Source organism: Ciona intestinalis, chromosome 9 (genome assembly GCF_000224145.3).
Source record: "Ciona intestinalis chromosome 9, KH, whole genome shotgun sequence".
In the NCBI taxonomy this organism is placed as follows: Eukaryota; Metazoa; Chordata; class Ascidiacea; order Phlebobranchia; family Cionidae; genus Ciona; species Ciona intestinalis.
This window is the reverse complement of record NC_020174.2, coordinates 4,759,318-4,778,334: the sequence shown is the minus strand read 5'-3', so window position 1 is coordinate 4,778,334 and position 19,017 is coordinate 4,759,318. Positions and strand designations below refer to the sequence as shown.

At 35.0% G+C, this 19,017-nt stretch overlaps 1 protein-coding gene across 1 annotated transcript in view; it reads right to left on the bottom strand.

Annotated features, from left to right (window-relative positions):
- The window catches only part of n (Notch), a 32,859-nt gene that overhangs the window by 7,754 nt on the left and 6,088 nt on the right, over positions 1 to 19,017 (bottom strand). Inside the window, 31 exon segments of the mRNA NM_001044360.1 lie at positions 34 to 227; positions 365 to 420; positions 592 to 799; positions 1,106 to 1,228; positions 1,394 to 1,496; positions 1,692 to 1,812; positions 2,091 to 2,236; positions 2,550 to 2,721; positions 2,950 to 3,103; positions 3,257 to 3,384; positions 3,653 to 3,779; positions 4,077 to 4,252; positions 4,524 to 4,676; positions 4,948 to 5,067; positions 5,283 to 5,396; positions 5,642 to 5,787; positions 6,561 to 6,648; positions 6,933 to 7,037; positions 7,214 to 7,317; positions 8,321 to 8,473; positions 8,724 to 8,811; positions 9,235 to 9,348; positions 9,769 to 9,882; positions 9,999 to 10,184; positions 10,521 to 10,682; positions 11,922 to 12,071; positions 12,723 to 12,806; positions 12,895 to 13,017; positions 13,331 to 13,517; positions 14,867 to 15,033; positions 15,457 to 15,713. Coding sequence (NP_001037825.1) covers positions 34 to 227; positions 365 to 420; positions 592 to 799; positions 1,106 to 1,228; positions 1,394 to 1,496; positions 1,692 to 1,812; positions 2,091 to 2,236; positions 2,550 to 2,721; positions 2,950 to 3,103; positions 3,257 to 3,384; positions 3,653 to 3,779; positions 4,077 to 4,252; positions 4,524 to 4,676; positions 4,948 to 5,067; positions 5,283 to 5,396; positions 5,642 to 5,787; positions 6,561 to 6,648; positions 6,933 to 7,037; positions 7,214 to 7,317; positions 8,321 to 8,473; positions 8,724 to 8,811; positions 9,235 to 9,348; positions 9,769 to 9,882; positions 9,999 to 10,184; positions 10,521 to 10,682; positions 11,922 to 12,071; positions 12,723 to 12,806; positions 12,895 to 13,017; positions 13,331 to 13,517; positions 14,867 to 15,033; positions 15,457 to 15,713 — 4,323 coding nt within the window.

Sequence of the window (19,017 nt, the reverse complement as noted above, 5' to 3'; positions counted from 1 at the left end):
GAAAAAGTCAAATCAAAAGGTTGAATAACTTACGGGCAAGCTTCATGTGGCGTTTCACAATCGAAGCCGTCAAACAAACAATCAGCATTATTACACGCTTCATCGCATGCACCATCGTGAAAGTAATTGTAACATTGTAAAGATGCCGGACATTTTGCCCAAGGATCGGTATTTCCGTAAGAACAATCTCCCCCATCGTACTCACAACCGTGGGTGTTACATTTCGCCTGGAAAAGGAAAACAAAGTTATTATAGTGTTAGCTATTTTTTTATTTTGAAAAGTATAAAATCCTTAATTAAATGGATTTAAAATTTAAACTATGCATACACAAACAATTTGTCTTCATGTTTAAATAGAACTTACATCACATTCCCCATTTCCTTTCAATGCAGCGCATGTGGGATCCAGACATACTTTCTCTGCAAAAACAAAATGTAAATATTTTGTTTTGTAACAAATAAACAAAAAAAACGTTTAAAAATTAACTCTAACAAAATATACTTTTTTTGTAATTTTTTTAACAAATAAATAACAGTTTAAACTGAAACTACAAACTCAAACTTGCATTCTGTGATATAACTTCAACTTACTTATAAACTCAGGTATATTGATATTATTGGTTCCAGGACCTGCAGCTTGACCAGGTATGTAGTATATACAGTTGTCACCATTATAGTCAGCAGGACACAAACACATTTCGCCACCACTTGCGTTTTCATGGCATGTACCCCCGTTGTAACACACAAGCCCATCTCTACATCGTGACATCACTTCCTCACAGTTGGTGCCGCGATAACCCTGTTGTAATGAATTATTGTTATGAAATAAGTTATCTATACAATACAGATGTTATAGTTAGTAGTTACATTTCTCATAAAAAAGTTTTGTAATCATGTTTTTGTGTAAAATATAGAATTTTAAAAATTTGGTGGTTTTAACATTAAAAAAATATGGTATTTTTAATATTTTATATCCTATAGTCTACAAAACATCTGCCAAAACTGTTTATTGAATTAGTGAAAGCTTACTAACACACAATGTAAAAATGGTATTGTAAAATAGAGTCAAAATATCTAAATAAATTAAACTGTAGTTATGACTCACATTAGAGCAAGTACATCTATACCCAGTGGGTTCATACGGAGCATCTGTACATGTGGCTCCATTAAAACAAGGCATAGTGCTGCAACTTGTAAGTTTTTTCTCACACCTCGTGCCAGTATATCCCTGTAATAACGTAACACTGGTTACTGAAATGAAAACTATTAAAATTTTATTAAAAAAAAATATTTTTGATTATAAGTAATTAAAAAAGATTTTAAACAAACAAATAAGTAAAAACATCAAAAAAATAGTTAAAAAAATTAATTAATTTTATTAAAAATAACCAACCTGTTTACATGTACATGTAAACTTATTTATCCCTTGTACACAGTTAGTTGAACCTTCAGTATTACATGGGTTTGGCACACATTCATTCACGTCACCCTCGCATCTGTGTGACGATACATTCAGAATAATGATTTAGTGTCAAACACTAAATACGGACAAACTATTAATTTATTTTAAAATAGAGAATATATATATTTTTAACTTCAATATTTATAATATTTACAAAAAAACAGATATTATTACCTAACTATAGCATAGGTTGTTAAGATACTATTTTCACACTGATTGGCACACATACCTTGGGCCAGCATAACCAGGAACACAGGTACATGTGAATCCACCAATCCCATCCACACAGTTCCCACTATTGAAGCAAGAAGTGCTGGTACATTCATTCTCATTGTCTTGGCAACGATCACCTGGTTATATCAAGTTGTTTTTTGACTATTTCGGGGGTTTTTGATATAAATGTAAACTTTTTTTTTTATATTATACCTATGTTTATAGAAAATTGTTCATATTTAAATATTCAGGAAATTATTGAAATGAACAGTAAGTACTTTATCCATTGTCTGATGTTTTACATTCTGTTCTTTTTCAATTTAATCAAAGTTACTTGTAATGTACATGAAAGTTCATATTTAAAAAGAAAATTCATCATAATTAAAAATCCAAGTTTTATATTGATGTCACTTACCACTGGTCCCTACTTGACATAAACATTTATAAGCGTTGATCAAATCAACACATTGTCCGTTGTTTAAACATGGATTAGATTCACATTCATTCAGTTCAGTTTCACATCTAGTTCCTTGGAATCCATCCATGCATGTACATGTGTAGCTGTGAGGGACCGGTTAAATAACATGTTATATAAATATAGGCACCAAACCTGGGGTGGCAAGGTTGGTAGGCTAACCCCAGAATTTTAGAATGTGTGCTTACTGTATGTACAATGTTGGGGTAATGAGCCAACTCTGGTTTAAACCCAATGGCCCATGGCATGCTTCACCATAAGACTCAGCCATATAAAATAGAATACCATATGACAGCTGATGTTAAATACCATATAATGTAAAAAAACATAGCAAACTCCTAACAAACTTAAATTCCAGGCATACAAAATATTGGATTTTAACAGAAATAAGTTCAATACCTTCCAGGATAGTCAGTACACGTCGCTCCATTCTTACAAGGGTAGCTCGCACAATCATCTTCATCTGTTTCACAATAACTTCCCACATAACCTGCCCTACATGAGCAATAATGTGTCGAGCCACTGTTGATGCATTGCCCACCATGTTGGCATAATGATGTCTCTTCAACACCTGGATATAAAAGGTAGAAATAAAAATATGGACAAAATTTTAACAGAAATGTACCAAGAGAAACATATTTTTAAAATAATTAATTTTGTTCACTTTTTTTTAAAACAAAAAATATTAAAATTTGTAATTTGGAATAAAAAGGTTTCTTTTAGAAAAAAAAAAAATTATAATAAATAATATTAAAAACCTGCCAAGATACTTTATTTTCTTCAAAACATACAAGTTTACCTTGCCATGTAGCAGCAGCAGAGCACGACAACCGAGGTACATCGCAATAAACACCAGAATACGATGACGTACACAAGCATTTAGATGTAGTTCCTGTTTGACTACATTGTCCACCATTCCTACATGGGTTGTTCTGGCACAAATCAACCATTTGCTAAAAAAATTACCAAAAATTAAAATATATATAAATTTAAAAACATTGGCAAATGGCAGAAAAATGTACAAATGAAATTACTGTTTAACAAACCGAAAAATTGTTTTTTTGAAAAATAAAAAAAAGGTTTGTTTTGGTTTAGAATATACTTACAGCACATGTGGGTCCAGTATAGCCGGTCAAACACTGGCATGTGAATGTATTGATACCATGAATGCATGGTGCTCCATTCTTACACGGGGAGGAAACACATTCATCTATATCGCGCTCACAATTGGCACCTGTGTTAAAGTTATCTTTATTATATATATTGTCAGCCTTACATTAAAACCAATGAAAACACACAAGAAACATTTACCTACAAAGTTACATACATGGTAACACAATGAACATCTGTGTTATTTGTACTAAAAGCTACTACATTAAAGAAAATGAATTAAAACTGTATACTAAAAAGTCGTATAAAAACAATGTATTAAAAATTTGCATTAAAAATATAAAATAACAAGATTTTAAATTACTATGGTAAATAAGCATTACTTCACTAACCTGTGAAACCAGCCATACAGTTGCATGAATATGAATTAATCCCGTCCACACATGTTCCACCATTTAAACATGAACCAATATTACATTCATCAATGTTTTCCATACATGTTGTTCCACGAAAACCAGGCTATAACATAAAATACAATAATTAAAACTCATTTAAATAAAAACATATGCAGGTATGAATATATGATATGTATATAAGCATGTTTTTGCAATGGAGCACTAGAAACACACTAGTCATATCTTCCATTAGATATACTTGGTCTGGGTGTTGGGATAATGGGTCAATTCCGGCCCAAATCTAAGGTTCTTGACAAGGACCTCACCCATATATAGGAGAACGTGTTGCAAATTATTATAGTTATGGTTTCCTACATTTTTTGTCATCAAAACACGACTTATTTCAATTTAAAAAACTTACCGGGCAAGTACAAGCGTAGCTGTTTACATAATCTGTACACGTAGCTCCATTCTTACATGGTTCATTCTCACATTCATTCACATCGTTCTGACATTGGTTGCCGTCAAAACCACGTTTACAAAGACATTTATACGAATTAACATCATCAAGGCAAGTTCCACCGTTCATGCATGGGTCTGAGAATGAATTAGGTTTGTTTGATAAGTTCCGATAGAAAGTTATGAATACACAAACATATAAGTTTACCAAACCTTCTTCTTTCCTACTTTAACTTTTAAAAACATTGGAAATTAAAAAATAGTTCATTTGATCTGTTACTTTTGCTACCATTCCTATGTTAAGTAAGTTATAGTTATTCAGTAAACACTGATAAAAAAATTGGTATGTAGTTTACCAATATGGTAAAAAAATGGGAACAAATATTAAAATCAATTATTGTTAACTTACCACTAGCGCAATCATCCACGTTCTCCTCACAGTTTACGCCGGAATAACCATCCAAACATTCACAGAAATAACCGGGTTCCCGGTTTCTACATTTGCCACCATTCTTACAGGGTGGGGACATGCATTCATTGATGTCATTTGCGCATGTGGGGCCTTTTGGTGAGAAATGAATGTTATGTGTGATAGATATTATTGCAAACTATATGCTATAAGTAGGTAAAAGGTATTGTATGAAACAAAGACAAAAAACATTAATTAATAGCTACCAGAAAAACACATGTACTATATTGCACTATATTGTTGCAGTAAAATTATGTCCAAAAGCTTAACCCTGACGTAAAACAATTAAATATGTGGTTATTGAAAAAAAAACAACATAAAAATGCAAAAAAAAAACATGAAAAAATGGTTAAAGCCTGTATACCTTGAAATCCTGGTGTACAAACACATGTGTAGCCAAGGTAGTCAGCATTAGGTTGGCAACTACCACCATTATTACATGGTATGGGGTCACATGGGGTTAAAGCTGTTTCACATTCGCTACCTGAATATAGAAAGTTGGGGGTAAAAAATACACCAAATATTAATATTAATACTTCTGTCAATAACAAAGCAATGCAGGAGTAAACGTACAACAAAAATTACAACCCTACAAAAAAAACTGTTTTTTTAACAACCATTAAAAAAATGCCTATTTCATAAACTTTACATAAAAATGTAGACATTTTAAAAACTGTTAACAAAAAGATATTAACGAACCTGTGAATCCCAGTGGACAAGTACAAACATATCGACCAATAAGGTTTGCACATGAACCACCATTTAAACAAGGTGATGGACTACATTCATCAATATCAGTTTCACAATTTACACCTGGAGAATAACAAATAAATACATATATTAGAATTGCATAAAAACATATAGTTTGCTTTTTATCATTCATTCATACTTATATATAAAGGTTATTTATCAGTTTTGGGGCAATACAGTAATCCTGGTCTAAATCTGAAGTCCCATGGCTTGCCTCACAGTAGAACCTCCCCCATATAGAATGTGCATATACAATGGTTATGGGCCATGTATGACCTTAACTATACAGAATACACACATATAGATACCTTCATATCCAGTCTTGCATCTGCATGAATATGAGTTGACAAGATCCAAGCATGAACCTCCATTAACGCAAGGTGATGACTCGCATTCATTAATATCGTACTCACAGTTGACACCCACGTACCCATGGTAGCAGTTGCATATATACCTGTGTGACATAGAGTTTAAATCAATGGATATCAAACATATAAGATCACAACACACTTAGATACTCTAGGTAACTATGTAGTTCTGTATAAAAAAAAACACATATTTTTTAACATAAAACATGCTAGAACTTTTAATAAATCACTGTTATTTAAAACATGTTTTTTTAAATCTTGTCAAATTATACTGAAAACTATTATTTGAATTGAAATTGTACCACATTAACTGTTTAAAACTTGTACAGATTAAAAACTTAATAAACTGCTATAATTAATTAATCAGCATCAAGTGCCGGATTATTTGGTGCATAAGATTTTACCATGATGGGATAATAGATATAAATCCACACTATAGCCATGTATGCTTATATTATTTCCCATGCTGTACAATACATTAAGTTGAACAAATAGGAAATTAGTGGATTATTGTTAAGAACATTGTCAGCATGTTGTTCTCATGGGAATGTTTTGCAAATTCCGCGACACTGATAAAGTATCGCATTCAACTGATAAGTGTGCGAATCACAAGGATTATAAACTAATACAAGGTTTTATTTTATCATGGGTTTAGCAGTCACACTTTTATTTGATACTTAAGTTATTTTGTTCGCTTTTAAGACTTTCTTTTTGCCGCTAATTCCCTTCTCTTTGTTTCAATTAATTTGATCTTTGCTATCGCATTTAAAAAGATAAATAAATTTTATGTTATAACTGTAACAAACAGACTAAAAAACATAAAATATCGTGCTGATTTTATAATCATTCAAATTCATACTTGTTGATGTCATCCTGGCAATCTCCGTTCACACAAGGATTGCTCGTGCATTCATCAATGTTCGAATAACATCTTGGGTCGTTATAACCTGGTTGGAAGTAATGTAAAACTTGAACTTTGTACAAATCGTTAAAAATATATAAAAACATTATATAATAAAATGTTCAATGAGGGATAATATCACAATAAATTATAGAAGTTTTCAGCTTAATACTAGGTCTGAAAGGATTTTTTTTTAATTTTTTGTAAATGTTATCTTAAAGGACTGATGTCCATATCTATAGGTATATGAATACCATACTGAAGTGTCAACCATAAAAAGAAGTTTTTATTTTCCACTGACTTATATTTTTATTCAAACATACAAGTTACCTGCAGGGCAATGACACACAAATGAATTGAGTCGATTTTCGCAAGTGCCCCCATTATAACATGGGTTGGATAAACATTCGTTGATATCTGCTCCACAATGAAGGCCTGTGGAAAGAATCAAACATTGTCATATCATTAAAATATACAATCAAACATTCATGGATGCCTATTTTTTGAAAACCAGGGTTCTGGAAGCGTATTTAAAGACATCAAAACTCTTGGTTCAATAAATTCAGCTCATATGTTCACAAAGATCACTGTAATATGTTGTTATAGCTTACCTGAATAGCCAGGATCACAGTCACATGTGTATTTGTTGATACCATCAACACATTGACCATGTTGACAAGGATTGGACGCACATTCTTGAATGTTGGTTTCGCAACTGGGTGATGAAGGTTATATATAATTATTTATATTCACTTTAAATTTAAAGTATGCAGGATAAAAAATATTTTTCTAAAAAAATTATGTTAACTCATACTAAATTAAAAGTAATGTTAATGTTTTATACCAATAAATAAATCTCTTAAAGAAACATTTAGCTGCATGAATAAATTGCCACAAGAGATTTAGTTGATTTTAGGTTTATAATTTTATATAAAAGTAAATACACCACTTTATACTTATCATTTTATATAGGGCTGTGGATTTTCCCTATTTTTGTTTAACCGTTAACCGTTCAGTTTTAACCGGTTAACCGGTTAACCGGTACAAGTGTAATCCTAATAAAAGCGTCTTGTTTATCGCTTTTCTTTCGCGAATTTAAAGGCAACTTTACGACGAACGTATGGACTATGCTTGCAATACACGGGCAAACGTTCTTAACGTTAAAGTAATGCTTTCTTATTCGTATTCAAACCTGTTTTAAACACCTGCCGTCTAAATAATCATCGTGTGAATTGCAATTATGACGCAGTTATTAACGTGTGAATTGCTATTATGTCGTAATCAATTGCCAGGTCAAACAATCGCTACTATGATGCAATGAATCCACGTGTGAATGCCTGCTTTTTCGTAACAAACACGCTGCTTGGCTGAGGAAAACATTTAAGTTGTGTATTACACCAATAAAGTGTTGCAAAACTAGTTAGCCTGCGGTATTAACAATCAAGATTGATGGCGTAATCGCCGTTGTAGGGCACGATCAAAGCAACAGCGTCCCTGCGCACTCTGTCTTATTGCAAAACAACAATCAACGAACACGAACACGTGCCTTTCATGTAAATAAGACAGATATTGATATACGTTTATGCCCTATGACGTCATAGTTCGGTTAACGACTCGAACTTTTCGTTAGCGGTTAACCGAATAGGTTCGGTTAACCGGTTAACCGTTAACTTTTCCACAGCCCTAATTTTATATAATAGTAAATATGTTTAACATACTTAGATCCCGCGGTACCAAGAGGGCAGTCGCATGAATACGAGGCCACAAGATCGTGGCACGTGCCACCATTCTGACATGGGTTGGAGTCGCATTCATTTATCGGGGTGTCACATAATGTACCACCATATCCAAGCTCACAGTTACATGTGTATCTGGAATATAAGGTTTAGAATATAATACTGTGGGGTAAGATGGGATACTGTTAGCACAAAATATCTCATACTTCCCAATCAAGTTTTAGACAATTAACAACACTGTTTTATACATAGCAGTGCACTATGTACAGATTTAGAAGTAGTAACATAAATACTATAACATAGATTAGTAAACCAGACTCTATTTATCTACAGTAATATAACTTTTGAGATAAGAATATTATTAGACGCCAACAATCAAGTTTACCTGTTAATTCCATCTACACAAGTACCATAATGGCAGGGAGATGATGCACATTCATCAATATCCGTTTCACAATTCCTACCACCATATCCTGCAATGTACGTATATATTATTAGTATATGGGTCTTCTTTGTGTAATGGGCAAATTCTGGTATAAATCCTAAGACCCATTACATGCCACAAATATGTGTGTTTAGCAGCCACACTTGTACTTGGCACTTTTAACTTAAATAGTTTTTATTCCTAGTGTGTTTTAACACTGGTCATTTTGCTGCTAATTCCCTTCTTTTTCTTTTTTTAAGTAATTTGATCTTTGCCATTATAATTAAAGATATTAACACAAGTTGTCTTATGTTACACAAGGTTAGCAGAATACAAATTCATGATTATGTTTTAATATGAATTGCAGCATAATTCTATTTATCTCCCTAAAAGTAGGCAGATACAAATGCATTATATTTTAACAGGGACGTTAATACAATATTACATTTCTTATATATATATACAAACATACCAGGTAGACAAATGCAAGTATAGTCGTCCACATCATCTACACATTCTATGTGGTTCTGACAATGTGCCAACGCGCAATCATCTATGTTGGTTTGACAGTTTGTACCAGTGTATCCTGCGTTGTGTAACATTGTGGTTATGGGTGTAACATATGTAAGTGTATATTATGTGAGGAAGACATTAAAAAAGTTAACATTTTTACCTGCTTTTCAAAGAAAATTATAACAGCCCGTATATATATATATATATACACACATTGTAAGAATTAAAATGCCTTAAGAGTTAAAATCCTTTTTCTGACATCACTAGATGGTTTAAGTTTTTTAACAAAAAGTTTGAATGAAAATTATATCATACATGTGGTGTCATGTTTGCGTTGAAAGTAACTTAACATTTAAAACAAGAAAGTATAAATTTAAGAAAATCAAAACACTTTATTGGCAAGATTTTATAATTGAAAATACAAATATAACATTATTAAAAAAACTAAATATAACAAATATTATATTATTAAAAAACCTCTACATAAACGTACCTGCTGCACAGTTACAGATATATCCATGCACTTGGTCAATGCATTCTCCATCATAAAGACAAGGGTTTGATTCGCATTCATCAATTTCTTCACTGCATGTTACCCCGGTATAACCTGTATTAATGAAATGGAGATCAGAAAACTACAATTGTTTTACGCTATTATAACCTGCATTGTTAAAATATGGTTAAGCAAACCAAAACAATGCTACAGCAGACTAAATTTCTCACCTGGCAAGCAAAGACATAGAAACGTTCCAATCTTATCCAGACAAGTTGCGTCATTAACACATGGGTTGGATTCGCATTCGTTTATATTTTCCTCACATCTTGGGCCAGAATAACCATTAGCGCACACACACTTGTAGCTGCCCGGTATGTTAACGCATGTGCCATCATATTCACATGGGTTCGTTCCTGTAGAATTAGTTAAACATAGTTAAAGATTAGTTGTAAATGTATTTGAGTAATTGAGGTAATATGGGCTAAAATCTCAAGTCCTTTGCCGTGCCTCGGCATAAGACCTCATAGAAAGAACGTAGATATACAATGTTGGAATAATGGGCAACTTTGGTCTAAATCGCAAGTCCCATGACTTGCCTTATCATATGACCTCACCCATATGGCATATAAAATAGTAAGTATTGAAGTAATAGGCTGACTATAGCTTATATTCATATGCCATGCCTCTCTTTAGAACCTCACACACATATAGAATAAATAGAGTTTACATAATTACACCAAATATCTTACCCAAGTCACATTCGTTCAGATCAAGCGAGCAATTGACACCAGTGTAACCTGCAGGGCACGTGCATATCGCTTGCCCGTTTATTGGGTTGGTGTCGCATTGTGCACCCGCTGCGCAAGGGGGAGGGTCCGCCACACAAGCGTTGTCAACATGGCATAACAATCCTGAAGAATATGAGTTGTTGAAACAACTAATAATGGTTTATGTATTGCGTAATATATGGTTTCGAAACTTGAAATAGAAATTTCTGTTTTTCTACTTTGATTGATTGAATTGTTTGAAAGTTACAATAATCTGATGAAATAAGAGTTTAACATTTGGTGCTAAGTTTGGTGACAACCTTATTAAGGAAACACATCTCACTAATTGGTCAATTAAGGAAGCCAGGCGCATGGGCCACAGTATGTAATACAGGATACTGCTATTTCCTCAATCATACAGTGTTGCCAGGTTAAAATTGAACGTGTTGTTGCTGGATGTATGTATTGTATGTGTAAAGGACATCTTTTGGTAATTGCTTGTTTTGTGATCTTAAAGAACTGACGCTTCGTCTGACATATGGCGAGACATCATGAGGGTTTCAGACACACTGACTGCAATCATTGTGGGAGGAAGGGTCTTTGGACAAGATACTTAACCACAAACCATGATGATGTCTCTCTGTATGGCAGAGGAAACAATGGTCCTTTAACATAGCAAAACAAACCATTGCTATAATGTCTTTTTCATACTTGAAGTAAAATCGCACAAGATTTAAATAGAGGCGCAAAGTGTTCGGTCAACACCACAGAGAGCATTGGTTTCAATGAAACTTAAAGGAACAAATATCGGGAGAAAGGACAAGCTTCCAAGATCAAAATAGCTCGGTATAAAAGGCTCTGACACTACGTGATGCAAATCATTTGCCAAACATGAAACAAACAGACTCCAAAAATTCCAAAACTACTAAACATAGTGCAATTATATATAAGTTAAAACTACCACTCATACTAAACGAAAGACTTAACCATTGTTTTATGTTTTAAGATGATATTAAACCCAGTTATAATACACGAATATACTGCAAATACACAGCGGTTATTTTGTTCCCACGACCATCTTAACCCCAGATTACAATTGTAATGTTCAACACAATGCTAAGGAAGTGATTAAGTTAGTTGCAGCATTGATTACAGTAAGGCTGCGAAACAAAGCTCAGCACAAGCAATGGAAAACAATAGGAGGAAAATAAATCGTTGGACGAAATTTTAATCCTATGGTAAAACCATCTAAAAACTGTACAAAAAACAGTTGATCCTAAATGAAAACAGTGACAACTACAGAAATAGCATGTAGTATTATTTAATTAACTCACAAATGTAGTTGCCTATGAACTTAATATGTTAGTATCCACATAAACATACCTGTTTTATTAAGGGGACAAATGCATTCAAATCTTCCCACCAAGTCAATACATGTAGCTCCATGAAAACAAGGTTTATTTAAACAATTGTCCTCGTTTGTTCCACAATCTTCACCTGTCCAACCATTAACACAGGTACATTGGTAGGAACCTGTAAATAAATGAATGTAAATTTATCTTCGCGTGGCCGAAAAACGACAGTCGTAATAACACGGTGCTTTGTTTTATACACCTCGTGCCAGCTTACAAGTTACCGGATTTCTGTTATTTTCTATTCTATAAGATGAAGCCCTTGTCGAGGACCTGGAATTTGGACAACATTCAAAATGCTAATGTATGTTGTTCAAGTGACGGTGATTCTGCTCTAGACTCACAGATATACATATATAAATTGATAATTTGATGTTTATGGTTATCTGCTATATGGATTTTTATATTTCTAGCAATATTCAAATTAAGACTTCACTTTTTGGTAAACTTTTCCAGATACAATTTAAAGCGATTTAATCTTTTGAACATTATCTTTGTGCGGTTAGCAATACACAGCATTATCGTAGTTTTCACACACCGATATACTCCACTGTTAAGTGAAAACACAACAGGTGAAAATAGACATCCCATTTTAACATACTGCACAAAAACCTAAATGTAAAACTACAATACAAAAACTAATCTATGTTTTAAGCTCGTTGTTCTGTAGGTATACCTGAAAATAAAATTTAGACATTTTTTCTATATTTTCATTGTATTTAAATAAAAAAACCCTTTCCCTAATACAGTTAATTCCATATTTATGGTTTACCTTCTGAGTTGAGACATGTTCCCCCATGTAAACATGCTGATGGATTTAGTGCGCATTCGTCCACGTCATGTTCGCATGTAGCACCTGCCAATATAACAAGCCGTTAAATAATCACTGGATACCAATGCAAGCAATAGTTGCCACTTCGCTATTGTTTGATTTATGCAATTACCTGTCCACCCAGGGGCACACTGACACAACGGTGAGTTAGCTTGGTCAATACATGTAGCTCCATTATGACAAGGATCATCTTGGCAGTCGTCGATGTCTATTTCACAGTTGGTTCCTCCAAACCCTAAAGTAAACGCATGATTGTTACTGGCAGCCTATAGGTGGAATAATGGTAAGGGTGTTTGGGGGTAACATGCGTTTTGTCATCGTAGTTTTTACCACAGATTTTACCTTGCTGTTAGGGTGTCTCTACAAACAATCAGGACCAAGTTATACAGTATTCACCACGTTTTTTAAGGTTCCCCATATTTTTAACTAGAGTGTACCTGTATTTTAAAATCACCCCAAATTTGGTGCAAAATTAAAAAAACATTGCCTAAATGCAGCAATCCTCTTATTTAAACACGCTATCAGTACAGCTTATCAGTGTAACTTACCAGGTAAACACACACACTGGTACACTGTGGCTGACTTCTCCACGCATGTACCACTATTAACACAAGGATCAGGTGTACATGGGTCTGAGCTGCGTTGAATGTTCTTGGCTTCACAATAATTGCCCACAAAACCATTGGGACAAACACAATACCAATGATCATCTGTAGTCTCGCAAACACCATTATTCTGCAAAAAATAACATAAAAATCAGTTGGCTTAATACAGGATGTTGAATTATAAATATTTGGCTTGGTTTTCCAAATCATATTAACAAAATCATTTTTTTGTTAAGAAATTGTTGCCGAATTTGATCTGTTCATGCAACAGTTAGTTTGGCTGGTCAGCGGGTGGCTGTGATTTGTTCGTTTTAATTAAGCGACAATGAATCAGCTTACAACAGACCAGCAAGACTGTAGGTTACCCAGCAACAAAAGCGAGCTCGGTTACGCTGTATAGCAGAAGTAACATGATACATTATACACCCAACTCTGGAATCTCTGGATGGCTTAAACATTTTACCTGTGCTGGCTGAACATTAAAATTGCTGTTGCGGTCACAGTTTGAAAGAAAGAGTTTTGATGCGCGCTTTGCGTTGTTCAGATTTAAGGGGTTGAAATATCATTGTTTTTGGGTTTAGAAATTCTCAACAATAAATCTACCCGCAGCTGTATAAGTGTGGGCTTAAGTACGTGTGTTGAACACAACGCGCAATTAATGCGCATGCTCTTGACTCCCCTTCTACCGAGAAATGCGGCCTCGTAAGGCAGGAGTGTTGCGCTCTTTGTTTAAGCCTGCTCAAGCCGCTCTACAAAATCCACTTTCCCACGCCGCGCGTGCGACTTACATGCGGCATAAATTAGCAGCGTGTGTGTGCGCGCGTGTCTTGCGCACCACCCGACCGTGAAAGACGATGCGTCGCCGTCTCACCAATGCCTATCATCAATAAGTAATCACGCGGCAGGGAACGGGTGCAGAACAGATGCATGGCGGGGATTGGGGCTCATATTCCCCGCTTATTTTATGTTTTATGTTCCTTATACGAGAAAGTAATCAAGATTTCATTCATCGAGTCCAAATACATGCGCAAAGATATTTGAACTACCGCTAAAAGCAAATTCTATAAATACGTAAAACGTGAGTCAAATAGGACAAACATTCCTGCTTATTCATCCGCGTGGTTTGGTCATTATTAGGATTAAAAAAAAAAACATTTACACCATATCCTTAAGGTAAAAACAGTTAGATATTATAAATATTCTCTTTGATAGTAAGAACATAAATCAACCTTTTTACGGAGTTTTATTTTAAAGATATATTCGCAACAGTAAAACCTGGCTGCAAACTAAAACAGTATGGAAGTATAAAAAATACTGCGATTTCAATAAAAAAGTGCGTAGCATTAAAATAAAACACAATAAAAAATAGGCAAGTAGATACAAGGTTTACAAATGGTTAAACTATTTGAAAGTTGGCTATATTTAAAATATATTTTGTATAATGAGGTTTATCATATAAAACATAGGCATAATGCTCACCTTGCATATATTGGGCACTGATATACAAGGACTTCGGAAATTTTCGCACGTGTCGCCGAACCAGTATTCTGCACATGTACAGCTGAAGTGCTGTGGTAGGTTGGTGCATGTTGCCCCGTTCCTACATGGCTCACTGGAGCAATAATCATAGTTGTTGCATCTTGGGCCTGTTAACGTGGTAAGGAAGCATGTTATAGCAGCATTGTGAGTTTATAATGAATTTGTGGAGATTATATCTGCGGGGTCTAGTTACATAAAGAAGTGTGCAAAGATCAAACATGTGGCTTCGAACACATTCCATTGGAACAGGTTTGTTTGTTAAAGGATTACAGCGAGTAAAGACAACTTAGGAGTCCATTACCCAAGGTGTATGACACGGGTTTTTAGCGATTTTCAATACAAACATGACAGCCAATATGTCTGATACGATTTTCCTCTCAAACGTTTCGGTTTAAAACTTAAACCATCTTCATTATAACTTTTGACATCACTGAAGATGGTTATAGTTTTTAAACTGAAACTTTTAAAATGAAAATCGTATCTTACGTATGGGTTGTCATGTTTGTATCGAAACTGTGCATGAACCTTACCTGTGTAATTTTCCTCACAAACACACACCGCCCGACCGTCTTGTATTTCGCATTCGCCTTGCACACAATCCACTTCCTCGCACGAACTTATCAGCACTTGACAAGTATCACCGGTGTATGCGAAGGTACATAAACACATTTGAACGGTGCGGCCGTCCTCTACTGCAGTATGGCATGTACCACCGTTGTTACAATGCGATACATCACATGTGGTATCCTGTACGTTGCACGTAGCTCCCCCGTAACCACGCGCACACCTATTAACGAAGGAAAGTATGTTAAATATGTGTGTATGCATCTTATACAGGATAAATATGGTAAAAAGTAATATAAGTGTGAAAGAGATCTTTAGACGTTTGTTTTTGTTTGATCTTAAGGGTTGGACGTTTCGTCTGCCATACGCGGCGAGACGTCTTCAGGATTTACCGTTAAGTGTCTTGTCCAAGGCACACGATCTCTTTCTTAATTATAATGCATACACCTGACATCATATACATATCTGAGAATAATTGCACTTGTATAATAGTGAGTGTATAAATATTAACGAATATGTTTTAATGAGATATACATATACTGCAGCACAAAAACTATGCGAACTTATATTACAGATTATTCGCCCCAGAGAGCAAATTATATTTTCTAGGACGGTGTATGCATAAACGTCGCTTTGCGTCAACATTTATTCCCACAACGAATCACTTCCACGCGATTAAGCGCGACTTGCTAAAGATATATAGCCCCACGAGACCAAGTGAGTTTTAGGGTGCAGAGTTCCCATGCTAATTTTATGTCACGCATGATAAGTCACGAACCACGCGGTTTGATGGATTGAAGGAATAAAATAAAAGTCATGTTGAAATAGGTCACACGTAACTGGACCCGTAAGTAATAGATTCGTAAAACTGGTAATGTAATTTAGCGCTTGTTATGTTTCGTATATGCTCGTATCGAATCATCACAGCATGGATATCAAACCATGTCCGATTTTGGAAAAAAACGAGATTTTCGATGGTAATAGTCATAAGTTCATTTGGTTACCGATTTGGGAACGAAATTTAAAAACAACTGACAAAAGTTTAGTTTGGTGTCTGAACACTGGTGAGCGGTGGTATATGTCTTAATAACCTATTTCTGGCAAAAACGCGCCTGCCATTTTCAATACAACATGAGCAAACGACGGCTAAAAGAATGATGTTTTACATAAACAAGACTGCAACGTACTATAAGGCAGTTGGCATGAAGTGTGCAAAAGGACAATTTCTGCGATTTTTAAAACAGCATAAACATAATAAGCATACGACTGGGGAAAACAAGTTTAATTTAAAAACAGCGGTAAAACCACTTTAATAAGGTTAAAAACTGCGATTGTAATCAACATTTTTAATTTATCGAACTTCCAATCTCCCCAGGCAAGCACAGACGGTGCGCGGCATCAAACGAACCCGGTAAATCGGTCTATTATAGGGAACGTTATACGAGCCGCCGTTGGGAGCTTGGTGGCTTCAATTACGTCGATAAGTGTCGCGTAAGTCAGTACCAGTGGATACTATTGCTTGACCGAATGAGGCAATACGGTCCGTCTAAACATGTCGGTAAGTATGGGTTAGACGTCGACGCTCCGCCATTACTCGACCGGAGCTAAATTATTGATATTACGGCCGACGTTACCACACGTTCAAATAGGCTTACAAGCTGCATACCGAGAGTAAGTGTCGGGTTTTGGAAGCTGCTTAATGAATAAAGCATACGAGTAATCTGAGCTGCAGTATGTTGCAACGCCAATTATGTTTGTCTATAAAAAATTAAGCAACTAGGCCAGCGGCAGTTTATACTGTACTTGTATGAATGCATATACACATAGTCCGCAATTACAACGTTACATGAAATTAAATTACGTTTAAATGTCATTTGGTAGAGAAGCAACCGATAAAAAGACAACCGATAAGGTAAAAACAACTTAATGGAAGTATAGCTTTCCCTAGAGCGTTTGTAGTCTGTATTGGAATTCCTACAATGCGTTTAGCTGGTGCAGTGCACGTGTACAGATCCCTCGTGTAAGGATTGGTAAGACGGTCCCAGCGGAGTTGCAATTACGAAGAACTTTGCCATCAACACTACGATACATCCGACGCATAGGAAACTGCTACTGAGTTAATGCAGCAATGGCGGCATAACCAAATTTTCATTCTGTATCCAGTCTTAATTTTGTCACATATTACTGTGGGTGAGGTAAATATCGTTAGCACACAGTTTTCCATATTCCCCAATCTTGTTTTCAACAATTGCATTTCAACTTAAGATTACATACTTTATAAAATACAACATAATATAATTAATAGATGTTTCTTCGCTAGTGCAAAGTAACAGACCGTATGTCGCATTACAGCAGACATGTTTGGTATTTAGGCGCTTCCAATTGAGCGAATATACAAACTTGGAGGTTCCCATGCAATATTATAGGTCAATGCTGACAAGTTTTCTTTATTGCCATACTCTGCAAGACTAAATCACCCGGTTTAAGCCATAGCAATTGTTTAAACGAATATAAGTTGCACCAAGATACGTGTAAGGATTAAATCTAATACATACAACGAGTTTTACAACCCAGTAGCGAGTTCTTTGTCGTAAATGCTTGAAAATACAAAAGAAAACGTGTTTTCGTATGTTGCTTATCTTTTTTGACGAAACAATGTTAGTTGTTAGGGTTGCGGGCAATAAACAAACGTGACTAAGGCAAAACAAGCCACATGAAACAAGGAGATTAGGTGTAAATAATCCGGTTCGGATTCCTGCAGTGACACGGTTGTTAATGCGAACGTCATAACAAAAAGTTGCGAAACGTTTCCACTGTTTATGTTTTTACGTGTGCGTTTAAAAGATTTACAAAAGATTGTCAGCTAGCGGCGTTCGTGCGTCTATTTAAAGTCAACGATTGCGGTGATCTTCAGGTTTTAAAGCTGAGCAGATTTTTATGTCGTATACCACCACGGTGAAGTTCATGCCAGAGGCTGTGTACAACCTTTCCAATACAAACAACGGAGATGCGGCGCACCTCTAAACGAAAGGTTCCCACGCTATTTCATTGGGGCCTACCGGGCGCATGGAAGATCTAGATTAGCGTTTTCGCGTGCAAACGTGCCATGGTGGTAAAGCCGCAGAATATACGTTTGTGATGTCACAGTTTCGTTTACTGGCGCACAATACAGGGAAACGTGGAGAAGGTGTAATCGTGTTACGCATTCACAGCAACTTGAATGGAACGCGTTGAAAATAAATTATATAACACTCCAACAATCCATGCGTACAGTAACTTAATTAAACACGGTAAGCTGAATCAACAATTCTTAATATGAAACATTGTAAATCACAAAACCTGATCATAAAGCTATACATACACAAAGGAAATATGTTCCAACTTTTGATACATATCTCTAATTACAAAAGCCAACGAGAATTAGGCTGTAAACGTTAACATGACATCTGGTTAAAAAGGAAATGACTGTTGCAAATATAAACGACGATAACTCAAAGAAGCGATCGTTTTGAATTAAAAAATTAGAA